Source organism: Gavia stellata, unplaced genomic scaffold (assembly GCF_030936135.1).
Source record: "Gavia stellata isolate bGavSte3 unplaced genomic scaffold, bGavSte3.hap2 HAP2_SCAFFOLD_34, whole genome shotgun sequence".
Taxonomy (NCBI): domain Eukaryota; kingdom Metazoa; phylum Chordata; class Aves; order Gaviiformes; family Gaviidae; genus Gavia; species Gavia stellata.
The window spans coordinates 2,047,312-2,061,326 of NW_026776320.1; the positions used below are offsets into that span (position 1 = coordinate 2,047,312).

Here is a 14,015-nt window from a genome sequence, read left to right on the forward strand (position 1 = left end):
GCTAAGTAGCACTTACAGTTTTGGCTTTGAAGTGTTTTGTATGTTTGAATGCAAATCTACAAGTTTGTGTTGAATTCAAGTGGCCTAGAAAAGTGATCTTTTAATTCTGTGTCGCAAATTTTATGAGCCACCCCCTTCTAAAAAATGATGGTTGCCGTTGCTTAGTGGAGATGTAGACAATTAGTGGTTGGGCTGTGGCCTCTCAAGACACGTCTCTCCTTTTGTTCAGAAGACTCTTAGGCTGTAGCAAGCGCCCAGACGTCACAGCGAAAATGGAGGATGCAAAAAAGAAGTCAGCAAGTTACAAAGGAGGAATGGGCAAGTAAAAGGCAAAAGCCTGAGTCCCATCTGTCCTAAATAATGAACTGCTCAGCCCTGGGCTGGTGGCACAGGCCACCTGCAATTCAGGGTGTCGGGCACAAATATTCTGCAGTAAGGTACTTATCTCCTTCCTCACAGAAGGGGGGAAAAAAAAAAAAAAAAAAAAGGAGATGCCTGTTACTTAGTTCAGTAAAGGGAAAAGAAACTTCTATTTAGATGTGTGTGCAGGGTGGACTTGAGGACAGAGAAGAAGGGCACCCTAACAGCAGTCTGCTGGGTAGACTGAGGTGATGCGGGGAGTCTGCTCCCAGGGAAGCTGTTCCCCTTCGTAGAATTTAGTAACTGTTTTGTTGGGGGTTTGAAGCCGAGTTCCCAGCAGGCACACCATAACTCCTTTCACTCTCTCTCTCTCTCTGGCCCGTTAATTGTCTCAATACTGCTCCAGATTTACAGAGAGTGGGATGCCCACCGTTAAAGGGAGGTTCTCGCCTCAGGATGCCTGCCACCTCGAGCATAGCCTTGCGCTTGGTCCATGAGAAAGCCACGGCTCTGACTGCAAAGCTGAGTGAGTAGGGGATGCAGAGATGGGACTTTTGCAGGGAGCGCCTGAGCCGCCGGGCTGCTGGACAGGGTGAGACCCATGCCAGCCAATTCATCTTTTAGCTCCACATGCCTTTTGGCAGAGGTGCAGGTCTCGTGGGGATTGTGGGGACGTGCTCCTGCATCTGGAAAAGATGGCTGAGTTCTGGCGTAAGAAGGGCCCTGGGGTTTCAAGGTCAGAGTTGAGGCAGGTATGGAAGATGGCAATAGCTGTGATCTTTAGTCAAAAAAATTCCTTTTTGTATATTCAAGCAGTCTGGAAGATGAGTCAAAAAAGAGAAGCCGATGCTACACACACTGCACACTCTTAAGTATTTGTTTTAAATAGGCGTGAGGTCAAGCTAGAACATGTTTTGCAATTTGGGTATTTACTGCAGCAAATTTTCTGCTCTTTCTGACTGTTTTCTGTGACTTTTAGCTCGTTTCACCTCCACAGAAAGAAATACTGTGCATATGAAAGAGGCCGTTATGAATCTTCCCTTGGGAGATATTTTTTTTGTGCTCTGCTTTTAAATTACAATCTTTATTATTTATGCCAACGTTTAAAATAGCTTTCTGATTCCCTGGTTAAAGTATTCTGAACCTACTCCAGCTACATTTTACTATGCACAACTCCCACCAACCATCAGATTTTATTTCAAGTCATTTTTCATGAAATAACACGCATTGCAGCCAGAATCCTGTGTTGCTGTTAGTTACCTGGTTTTCTCTACAGTTTCTCTACAGTTTTCCAGCTGTGTTCCTCCTCCCTGTGTTGCCAGTATTTCTTTTTATCTTAGAACACACAAGTTCCCATCATCTCCCTTCCTAAACAGTGCCCTGTAATCGTGTTACCATTTTTGTTGACCTTTTTTGGGATTCCTGCAGGTTATTAACGCCTTTTTAATGAGAATCCTGGGATTGGAACTGTTTTCTGAGCAATGTTTACTCAGGAATTGGTAGATTATTCCCTGTTCTCTTTTCCTTTACATCCCCTATTTCTTTTTTTGTCTGACACCCTGTTATGTTCAAAGTGGAGCTATGGGAATAACTGATTTGGGGCTTTGCTGCCAAATCAATGCATTAAAGAAAACCTGTGTTTCAGACTGAACAGAGATGATACTCAACCTAAAATCTTTAGAATGACTGGGGAGATTTTTTAATGTTTTCACCCCTTTTTAAAAGAAGAAAGAAATTTGACAGTTTTCAAAATGAAAGCATCATTTCAGACAGAAAATAGAAAACTCTGGTTTTCTATTTTTTGGCCATGTTTGCCTTCAAATCATAAACAGCTTCAGTGTTCGCTGAACTTTGTTTTTTGGTGGCCAAATTACTTCCCTAAAAGTATTTGTTTCCCTCAGAGTGATTCCTTTTAACACTTTTTGAGCAGTATTGAGTGCATATGTCTATATGTTCCTTCTGTTTATGTATCTCTATTTATGTGTAGGCATAGAAAGCGAAGCGAATGTCTTTATCTTAGACATGCAAATCTCACTTATTTGATTCCACTGTGGTATAAGAGCATGGGGTAAGCGGTGGTTACTGGGCTCAAAAGTGGAAGCTCGACCATAAAGACCAAAGCAGGTCTTGGCAGAGAGATAGTGGTGGCATTTCGAACATTTGGCCCCTTTAAACACTGGGATTTTACTTGCATTTATGCACCTAGATATCTAAATCCTGGGAGGTTGTGTTTTAGATGCCTTCACTCTATTTTTGGTTCTCATTTGACATCACAATTGTGTGTTCCGAATCACTGGGCTTCTGACGGAGCCACGTGAGCAGCCTCATTCACGTGCTGATGGCTGTGAGAAAGCAAACAACAAATGTTCCTGGCCGCGTCCTACAATGGCTTCTGTAGCATGAGGGTTTTGTGTACAAATGTTTTTTCTGCTCTTGTTGAAGTGCCGGTTCTGAAGACACGTTGAAAATCTGGAACAAGCCCAGCGCTTGTCCTCAGGGATGTTTGAAAATTCATGCAACTTCTAAAATGCACACAGGACGGACAAAGGAAGGATGCTTGTGATTCATTGTTATTTTGAAAACAGACTTTGAGTTATCATCATGTTTTTACTCTTCCCTTTTCCTTGCCAGGGAGTGAAGCCGATTTCAGCTCTTCAAGCAGCATGGGCGGTATTTCAGCGCCTGAAGTCCACGTGTCTGCTGCTGGAAGCAAAAGATCTTCTTTTTCTCTCAAGTAAGCAAAGCAATCTTTTGTGAATAGTGCAGGTGTCACTAGTGCAGAGGTAGACTACTCTGTAAGGTCTTGCAGCTAATACAGACAATAGCAGTATTGTGAGTTTTAAAACAATTTGGGTGATGCTGTGCTCTCGGGCAGTACTTATGTTGATGAGACCTGTGATATGAGAAAGAAGAAAAAAAATACAAATGCTGTGTGTGGAGACCAAAACCAAAGAGTTCAAACTGACAGGACTGGTTTCCTGCCCTTTGTGGAAGAGCTGGCAGGCAGGCTGGGACTGGCAGTGGGATAGCCCTGTGCTTAAGGCACACACGTCTCCAAGGTCGCAGCTTGCCCCAGTGTACAGAGGTTGGCAGAATGATGCTTAATGAGCAGTTTCCTGTCTGTGTCATGAGACTGTTGGAAAAATAAATGTTACTGAAGTGCTCTCTAGGTTAAACCTAATAAGTAAAGGTACTGGCTGGGGGAGAAAGCAATACTAGATATAATATGAAGCCCTAAAATCACCTTACTTGCAGTAAGATGATGTATCATTTCATAGATTATTGTGCATTTAAATGTAACTTTACGTTAGAGCATACTGACCTACTTAATTGGACAGAAGTCCCCTGTAAGAATGCTCCTTCAAATGCGTGGCTGTGTTACATACAGTCTGGGCAAATTCTGCCTCACACAAGAGTTGATGCTGTACTGTACCGAGTGGAAAGAGATGTCTCCTTTGCAATATGTTCTCTTTTAACTGTTTGGCTTAAGTCGCTGTGAAACGTTTCCACGTTGTCACAAGCCACAGTCCTGCACTTCATTGTGAAATGGTTATAAAATGACCCAAACAGCAGCAGTGTGATGGAGGTCTGCGGCAGCCACTCAACCACCTGTTCCTTATAAACGGTTCCATTTTCGGAGAAGGGAGGAAACCAAGTCAGATGATTTTGAGAAGAGAGCTTGCTTCATAATTCTGTGGTATTTCAATTTTTATGGTTAAGCTTTCTCTTTTGCTGTCTGGATTTGCCTTTTACCATATTTTTTTGAAACTAGCCCTTCCGTTACAGTTTAGAAGAACAACTGGCATGAGAGGATGAAGTTAGCAGCGTAATAGTGCAGAAGGCAAAGCAAGTGAGGAATGCCCCTCGAGAAGCTGTCCTCAGAGCACCCCAGCCCTTTGGCAGCTGTCAGGCAATGCAGATACCAATTGCTGTCAAGCACACAGTTGACAGTCCGATTATTTAGTAAAGAGTGGGAAAAGAAAGGTAGATATGTATGAGGGAAACTGGAAGGAAGAAAGAAAAGGCTGTGCTTTTTTAATGCTATTTCAGACTGCTCACAGTGGGTTTCGAACTATATCTAAGCAAGTGAATAGCTGACAATGGCAGCTGAAGCAGCCGGTATGCCAAAGGCAGGAAAGAACAGTGGCTCAACCAAAATCTGTTTTCGCTGCACGCTGTGATCCTTCAGGCTGCTTGCTGAGGAGCTTGAAAGCAGTCTTACAGCAGACCTCCGTGGACAGGCATCTCTATGCAGACCTGGCTGGGAAAGGCTGAAGTGTGGTTCTTTTGGCACTAGTCCAGGCTGCAGTTCTCTCATTACTTAATGGAGTCAGAGGTTCAGGGAACGTGGATGATCTGATGGAGTCACTGGGAATCGTGCTATCCACTGAGAAATGTGAAAATGGCTGAGGTTTTCCTAGATCACGTAATTCAGACTGAGTGCCCCACAGTCAGTGAAAGAACGTGCAGTGGCTGATGACTTTGGGACTGACTTTCTTCACGGCCACTCACAGTTACCTGTCTGTTTTAGTGTTTAGACAACTTTGTGTGTAAAATAAGACACATAATGGATTGCGTGATGAGGATAATCCAATATGCCTTAACCGTGTTGCTTCCCCTGCAGCCGTGGCCCTTATGGTCGGAATAATGGATCCTTATCCTACAAGTCCAGAGCCAGCCCACCTGCTTCTCGTGAAAAGGACCCTTTGTCAAGACTGGGCAAAAGCCAGCTGTGTCCTGCTAACGTCCGCCAGAATTACGGGGCTTCTTCAGCCAGCAGGAGCAAGCCAGGCTCATGCAAAGGAAATGACAGCAGCTCAGTGATGAGGCAAGTCTTTATTTCAGCATGCCAGTGTTCAGCGCACTGACTTACCGTCTCTGCACGGTAATGTGGCATTGGCTGTCTGGGTTGCCGTGCAGGTCAACTTGCTCCTCAGCATAGGTGTGACTCCTCATATTGGTGGCTCGCCAGTCAACAGGGTGCTCCATCCCCTGTAAAAGCTTTATTGTTTCAGCACTGTAAAACTCAAGGTTACTTTTAGTCAAAGCCCCTTATAGTTGTTTTTCACTCCAAGGCAGGCTCCTTCATGTGGTTTCATGGCATCAATTCCCATGTGGATTTACTGGTTCTTTTGTATAAGGGTCCTTTCGCTTTGGAGAGTCTTGGATGGGGTAGTATAGAAAATATGATACACTCAGGTGAAAATTTACCCTGCCCAGCCTTAGGCACCTCTCTGTGCAGTTTCCCGTACAGGAAAGAAAACAGATACCTGTCAGAGCATGCAACACGTATTGCAGAGAAGAAATTGCCACCACGCTGCTGCTGTTGCCCTCTCTCTCTCTCTCTCTCTCTCTCTCTCTCAGGCAACTCAACAGCCAAGCATGTCAGATATGTACCTAAAGCTAGACAGGATGAATCTAGGTTTCAGGGTGCTCAGCTTCCTACCTCACATGTGGAGCTGAACGCAGTCCCTACACTACCTCACCTGACCGTGTCTGCAGCTGGGTGCCTTTGCCGGTGGCCCGGCTGCCTGCCCTTGGGCACACCACCTGTTTAGGGTGAGGGGTTGGGTGGGTGTTTTAAAGTTAAATGTCTCCCTGCACTGAAGACAAGTATAACAAATAGCAAATTTTGCACATAGCCACAAATCAGCCATTTCCTCAAGTACTTTGATTTGCCGGAGGGAGTCACTTGTGCAGACGGTGAGGAGCCCCAAATGAGTCAAGCTTTGTATTAGTGTATGGGATGTTTTTCTTTTTGCCAGGACTTAAGAACTGTAGGAGTGATGTTATGTGATGGTTTGATTTTTTTTTTCCTTGTCACCATTTCTTGTGGTGACAATCACAGCGTGAAGCCAGAAAATCCAGAGCAGTGCTTGACTCCTCTGCAGCAGAAGGAACTTACAGTGCGGCATTTGAAAACAAAGCTGAAGGAATCTGAGAGCAAACTTAAAGAAAGGTATATTTCACTTCAGAAATCAGAATTAGAAAGACTAATTCAGGAGCATTTAGGGGTGGGAATTCTGAATGTTTTTACTCATTTCTGGACCACATAAAGTCTTCATTAAGAAATTTGAAATATGATCAATCTGATTAGGTTCGTTTCAGGTATTTCAGGTTTCATAGCGTGCTCCGTGAATACGTACCATGCAGTTTAGTTATGAATATGGCTGCCTCTTTTCCCTTTTCTGAACTTCCCTAGCAGAATGTTTTTAAAGGGTCATTTTTTACCAGTCTGATTTAGCATTGAGACCTTTTCTACATAAGAGTTTCGACTTGCAAGCATGTTATTACCTTAGCCTCCTGTTCTGCTTGATTCAGTGAAAGATGACTACAGCTGTCCCCCTTCTCCCCTAATGAAAGAAAAGCTCTTACACCAACCAGTGTGCCCACTTGTGGTTTTGTCGCTTAGATACTGAATTTTTCGCAAGAGCCCTTTGTATGGATGCTGAGCAAAAAAGCGGCAATGTGCATTCCACAGCAACAGACGTCATCTCTGTCATCTCTTTTACTAAAGCTGCGCTCTGAGAGCTGGCTCTCCAGCACACACAGCCCAGGCGGGCACAAAGGGGTGTTTGAGTGGAGCCCCAAGGCAGAGTCCCAGGGACCCCGTGGACCAGCTCGGGATAGCCCGACCTCTGCATCTGGGAGGGCTGGATCTCAGTAAGGGCCCCCTCTCCCCACTTGCTTGCAAGTCAAGGCAGCAGCCTCTGGCTCCACGCTGGGCTGGGTGGGTGCAAAGCAAGCCAGATGCCTGCAGCCCCGAGCCCTCCTGCTGTCTGAGGCCAGTGTTGGCTCTGGCTGTACGTGACGAGCTGCTGGCAGGCACAGGGGACGCATCCAGGCAGCAGTTCCTCATTTCACAGAATCACAGAATCATTAAGGTTGGAAATGACCTGTGAGATCAGCTAGTCAAACCATCAACCCCAGACCACCATGCCCACTAAACCGTGTCCCACAATGCCACGTCCACACATTCCTTGAACACCTCCAGCGATGGTGACTCCACCACCGCCCTGGGCAGCCTGTCCCAATGCTTCACCACTTTCTCAGTATAGAAGTTTTTCCTAATATCCAACCTGAACCTCCCCTGGCGCAGCTTGAGGCCGTTTCCTCTAGTCCTGTCACTAGTCACCTGGGAGAAGAGACCAACACCCACCTCTCCGCAACCCCCTTTCAGGTAGCTGTAGAGAGTGATGAGGTCTCCCCACAGCCTCCTCTTCTCCAGACTGAACATCCCCAGTTCCCTCAGCCGCTCCTCATCAGACTTGTGCTCCAGACCCCTCACCAGCTTCCTTGCCCTTCCTTCTCTGGACACGATCCAGCACCTCAATGTCTTTCTTGTAGTGAGGGGCCCAAAACCGAACACAGCATTCGAGGTGCGGCCTCACCAGCGCCGAGTACAGAGGCACGATCACCTCCCTGCTCCTGCTGGCCACACTATTTCTGATACAAGCCAGGATGCTGTTGGCCGCCTTGGCAACCTGGGCACATTGCTGGCTCATCTTCAGCCGGCTGTCAATCAACAGCCCCAGGTCCTTTTCTGCCGGGCAGCTTTCCAGCCTCCAGCTTTCCATTTCCTCCAGGGTGAGGCAGTAGGTGAGATGTTAAGCGCTGCACTGGTTGGACCTTACCTAGAGCCAGCACTTGCACCTCAGAATGTCCAGGATCAGAGCACAGCCCACAAGGCTGCTGGCTGTGTGGCGAGGTCGGTGACTCTAGTTAGCAGTCAGCCGGTGTGTCTGGGCAGCCGACTTAACATCTCTGCCAGCTCCGTTGAAGGCAGCAGCAAGTGCTGCATGGAAAAGCTTGCTTCTTTCTTGGAGCATCTCTGCAGCATAGCCATCCCAGTGCAGTGGAGCCTCACGTTGACTCTTTAACTGACCGGTCAGCAGAAGCTTTATAACTTTTTTATTTTGCTACAGGGAAACAGAAATGGAAGAACTCAAAGCTCAGCTGGGACGGATGAAGGAAGACTGGGTTGAGGAAGAGTGTCATCGTGTGGAGGCAGAGCTGGCTGCCTTGGAAGCAAGAAGGGAAGTTAAACAACTCAAGCAGGTTATTGAAAGCATGAAAAACAGCTTGGCTGAGAAAGACAAAAAAATGCAGCAATACTTCATAGCCATTAGCATTGAAAACAAGAAACTGGAATCTTTGCTGCAGAGCATGGAGATGACTCAGAGCAGCTCTGTGAGAGATGAGCAGTGCCTGGAGCACAGGTGTGACTCAGAGGGGAAGCCGTTGGTGTTGTGTGCCACAGTGCCAGACAGCCTCACCACAGAGGACCAAGCTCTGGAGGAGGTGGCAGATAGTGGGCTGCTTCTTAATGAGGGCACAGCTAACGGGACTGATTCCTGTGAAGACAGTTTGACCACCATAACCTCTGAGTTGAGTGATCTAGCTCCCTCCAGTTCTGCTGTGAATCAAGAGATGCTTGAAAATGTTCTGGATGAGAAACTAACTTCTTTCCAGGAGGAGGAGAAAGTCAGCAACGTGATGGTGGAACAGGCCATCCAGACTGACGTGGTGGCATCTAGCCTAGATGTGGAGCAGCTCATTCAAAACATCTTCAGAGCTCAAGATGCCTGTCCTCTAAACCCACTGTCTTCACTGAAGGAACTGGGTGAATTTTCTCCTGGAAGGTTCAGTGACTCTGGTATCGTAGTGGACTTAACTCCAAGACATCTAAACGCTGCCATCCTTTTGTCACCTATGGAGTCTCCATGCAGGAAGGTGGAGCACGGAGTTAATGAAAACCATTTCGTGAAAGAACGTGATTTTACAGAACCTCATGATGATGAAGCCTTTGGGTATGTCAAGACAGGAATAAAGAAGAGATACTGTAGCAGCCCCTGTTGTACCAACTATCCTGTGGGCTTTCCGTACTCGGAGAGGAGGAACAGATCCCGTTTACAGTATTGGAGCATTGCTTTGTGTTTGTGGCCTGGTGGCCCTGCACTCTACACCATACACCCTTCGAGATGAAAACCTGAAGTCCGCTCCACCCCTGGGCACCGGCTGGCTGAGGCAGAGAGAAAGAGGGATGAGAGAGATCATAAAAAGTTATTGTCTATTCTGGTAGTCCACCATTTTGCTCCTGACTATTTGATTGGCACTATAAATTGTTTCAAAAACACGTTTCTTGTTTCAAAATGAAAAAGCTGAACCCTGTAGTTCCACAAGATGGTTTTAACTGGTGTTTTTAACAGTACTGCTGCCTACAGAAATAGTCTTCCTGCTCCCAGGCACTGTGTCTCTCCCCTGTGCTGATGTCTTTCTGGTGCCAGCACATCTGCACAGCGAACATGACCAGGGAAATCAAGGAGAATTACAGCTAGTGCTCTGCCATGTTTGTTTGCTGAATTAGCTTGAAGCTCAATCAGTTTCCCTGGCCGGTTCACTGAGCAAACGTACAAGTGCTTTGCACTGGCTCAAGGGTAGCACGAGTTGCGCATGGGAACAGATGGCTGGAGAAAGGTGGGGTATGTCTTTAGGCAGCACTAACCTGAAACATTTGTGAAACTACAGTGTTAAGTGAGGGACGTGGAGACTGGTTCCCACTAAGGGTATCACTCATGTACTCCAGAAAGGCTGCTAGTGTTTACAATTTGTTGTCCAAAGAGTCAATTCAATTTAGAGGTAAAACCCATATTTCCCAGGAAGCTTCAAGCACATCATTCATGCCTGTCTTGTGCAGTGCTCTTAATCGTTGATGGGAGTCTTCAAACATGTTACAATGCTAAGTATAGGTGTGGATACACTTTGAAGATTGATGTTGTTTTAAAGTCTTAATGAGTTGGAACCTGATAGTCATTTGAGCCCTTTGAAATACTTCGTGTAAATGTATGGTGTTTTAACTTATTGTTTATTTAATTGCTTTATTGTAAATTGCCTTTATAATCACAAGTTCAGTAAAGCATGTTAAAAATATTAAACATGTGTGAGTGTTTTCTTGTAGCAAAGCTATACAAAATGGCCCGTCTCAGCTGAGCTATCAGGCACAGGCAGAGCTGGAGGGGCACTGTTTCAGGGCATAAGGAACCATCAGGACCCGGAGAACACCTCATTTCAGCTCCGAGCGTAAGCACTCAGCCAGAGAAAAAGGCTCCAGCCGGTCTGTGGACACGCAGGCCACCCGCTCTGCTGCATCCACGCTGCATTAAAGATGCAAGTGACCTCATCTTTAACCCAATGCAATCTTCCAGAAGCTTGCAACTTCTCATTTCTGCACTGCCAGGAGAGTATCAGTCTTCCTGGCATTTAACAGACATCCAGAAGGCCTCGTTTAACCCGGCCGAGAGGCATGCAGTCTCCGTGTGCCCAATGAGATGCCACTGTGACCATCAAACCACGAATTCTCCGTGTCCCAAACTTGAGATCTGTGCCTAGGTCAGATGAGGGCAATGCTATCCAACAGATGAAATAGCGGAGTTTGTCTGGCTCCACCCAACCTTTCATCAACACCTTACAAAGAAGGTAATTCTTACTGTCTTGCTTGCTCAATTACTTCTCTTTTAAACAAAACTTGTGTCAGAACCTACTTATGACTTAGTTAAAATTTCTGGTTTTCTAGGCAGAGATGATCTAGGCCGATAGCTCCCCCCACCCCTTCCCATTCTTTTACAACTTCACTGTTCCCTGTGTTACAAATCTGTACTATAAAAACTCACCTACACAATGTATGTAGGTGAGCAGACACTTCTTTATTGCAGCGCTGGACGCACAGGGGATCACTCCACCTCGTGTGCGTGCTTAGTTTCTCTGCTACAAAAGTTATTTACAATCAAAGTATACATATTCATCACATTTCCAATAAACAATTAACATACTCATACCGTTTCCGAGAACTCATTAATATATGTAAATGCTCGTGACGCATGCACCTTCAGGTACACAGGTCGTCGTCTGATGTCCTCTGGTGGTCGTCCATAGTCTTCCTCATGGTGTCCTTTAGTTGAACCCAATCTTTGTGCATGCTGAGCTTGGTTGTAAAATTCCATTCTTGAATCTTCCTAAGTTTTCCTCGGTTTACTGATCAGGCCTACAACTTATCATTGTCTTGACAAGCAAATTCTACCTATTCATGATGCTACATTGTTCAACAGTTAGTTTATGATTAAATCACAGATAATTCATACCTAGTTACCTTCATACAGAATATATATAATTTAATTTTTATTAATCGCTCTCTGGATTATACTATTCTACCAATATCCATCCTTAAAACAATCAATGGTTATTTCTATTAATATTTATTGATTGGCATTCTTGATATTTGAATCAAGGTGGGAAAGGTAAGGAATTTTCCAAGCAGCATCACTGGTGACTATCAGGTCACATTGTCACAGGACTCAAACAAGACTTTTCTATTCAATTCTTCATCGTTGCATCTCGTTACTGTTAGTTCCTTGGTATGGAACAGTGACTCCCTGGTGAGGTTCCTATGGTTATTGTTTCTAACTGAACAATCCTAACTTATGCCTTTGTATTTTATTATTTTATTTATTAATCAAATTTAACCTTTCTATATGATCATATTTTGATTATTTTAGAAAATCAGAGTATTTACAACACCTGTATGCTCAGGGACTAAGGCTCAGGCACAGAATTTGCTGCCATCTGTCACAAGACAGGAAATCCATACAACCCATGAATTCAGGGATAATAGCATCCACACAGCAGAAGATGGAGAAGGTATTCACCGAAGCTCTGAGCGGCACCTAAGAACCACAGGGACTCCCCTCTTCCTACACACTTTTCCTTCCCCCAGACATTAACTTTTCCTCTTCATTAAAGCACTGTTGCCTTCTACTGCACATTTACCTTGCACACTTTTCCGAGAGGAATTCCACTGTAAATACATATCGTAAGTGTACAAAAATTGCATTTGGGAAGTGCTGTTAACTGAACTGAGTTTTCACAGTAGCTTTATGAACAGGAGGATGCAAATTTTTTTCAGTTATACTACCTATGTAACGCGTATAAGGTGGGAGGATTTTTTTCCCTAACTGTAGGAAATAAAAGAATTTCTGCTAGAAATACGAATTTACCAATGGAAGTAAGTGGTTAAATCGCTGCCCTACGTTCACAACATCAACCTTCCTCAGAAAGGAGCGGTGTGCACCACTGTTCTGTGGTGATGTCCCCGCTGGTAACCACTGCAGTGTGGTAAATGGCCATGGTAGCGCAGGAAGCTGCAAGTGACAAAGTGACAAGAAATCCACTTTAGTCTTCAGCTCTAACTTGTGCTCTACCATAGTGGCCTCTACCAGGAGTACATTTAGAGTTGCAGGTCAGCCATAACAAGTCATTTTCTTCTGCATCGGTCAATATGATCTCCCATGGAAAACAGTGAAGTATTTAGAAAGACTTTGATAAAAAAGCAAAAGCAGACATTCTTCATCAGGCAGGAAGCAAAGGGGTCTTTAAAACTCTTTAATGACATGTTTCAGGTAAGCACAGCTTCTCAGACTAATCTAGTCTTAGGCAGTAATATTTGTTCAAATACTGTACAACCTAAAGCCACTCAGTTCTCAAAGATTCAGAGTAAGTGAGTCAGTGAGAGCACAGGACAGTTACAAGGCCTCGAGCCTAGGCCCCCTCCCAGGACAGACTGGGATCATTCCCAGTTCAAACTGGATCCCCTGGCCCCCTCCCAGGACAGACTGGGATCATTCCCAGTTCAGACTGGATCCCCTGGCCCCCTCCCAGTACAGACTGGGATCATTCCCAGTCCAAACGGGATCCCTTGGCCCCCTCCCAGGACAGACCGGGATCATTCCCAGTCCAAACTGGATCCCTTGGCCCCCACCCTGGACAGACTGGTCCCTGTCCCAGTCCAAACTGGATCCCCTGGCCCCCTCCCATTACACAGTGGACCTTGTCCCAGTCCAAACTGGATCCGCTGGCCCCCTCCCAGGACAGATTGGGCCCTGTCCCAGTCCAAACTTCATCCCCTGGCCCCCTCCCAGGACAGACTGGGCCCTGTCCCAGTCCAAACTGGAGCCCCTGTCACCCTCCCAGTACAGAGTGAGATCATTCCCAGTCCAAACTGGATTCCCTGGGCCCCTCCCAGGACAGACTGGGCCCTGTTCCAGTCCAAACTGGAGCCCCTGGCCCCCTCCCAGGACAGACTGGGCCCTGTCCCAGTCCAAACTGGATCCCCTGGCCCCCTCCCAGTACAGAGTGGGATCATTCTCAGTCCGAATGGGATCTCAGTCCGAGCTTTACCAGAGGTTGATCCCAGCGATTAGATCCCTTGTTATCCAGGCACTCGTGTGCAGGAAGTCTTATGCTCTTCTTTAGGAACTCTGCTTTAATCTGGTGGGTTTTTTCCCACCCTCCATTCCACCCTGAGCTGAGAGACTGTGGTCAGGCACTGGTCACAGAATTTTATTTTAAAAAGAAATGGAAATCATCCATGGAACACCGAGGAGTTCAGAGCTTGTGAAGTGTGGAGCACGGTAGCGAGCTGAGCTTTTACTGTTTTCTTCTTTGCAGGAAGAACCCGCAGCACAAGCTAGAACACAAGCGCCGTGCACCTCCAGGTAAGCCGAGTTGTTTCATACAGCTCAAAGTTGGGGGAAAAACCAACCCCAACCCAGCAACGGATAGAAAAACGGGAATGAAATGCTTTCAGCTACTGTAAGTGAAGA

The 14,015-nt window shown here is 45.9% G+C and overlaps 1 protein-coding gene across 1 annotated transcript; it reads left to right on the top strand.

The window, feature by feature from the left end:
- Positions 1-816: 816 nt before the first annotated feature.
- On the top strand, positions 817-9,442 carry LOC132320858 (syntabulin-like). Its single transcript, XM_059834482.1, is given in 7 exon segments — positions 817-886; positions 2,992-3,094; positions 4,985-5,192; positions 5,436-5,450; positions 6,189-6,319; positions 8,286-9,200; positions 9,202-9,442. Coding segments are annotated over 7 exon segments (1,683 nt in total).
- Positions 9,443-14,015: the final 4,573 nt, after the last annotated feature.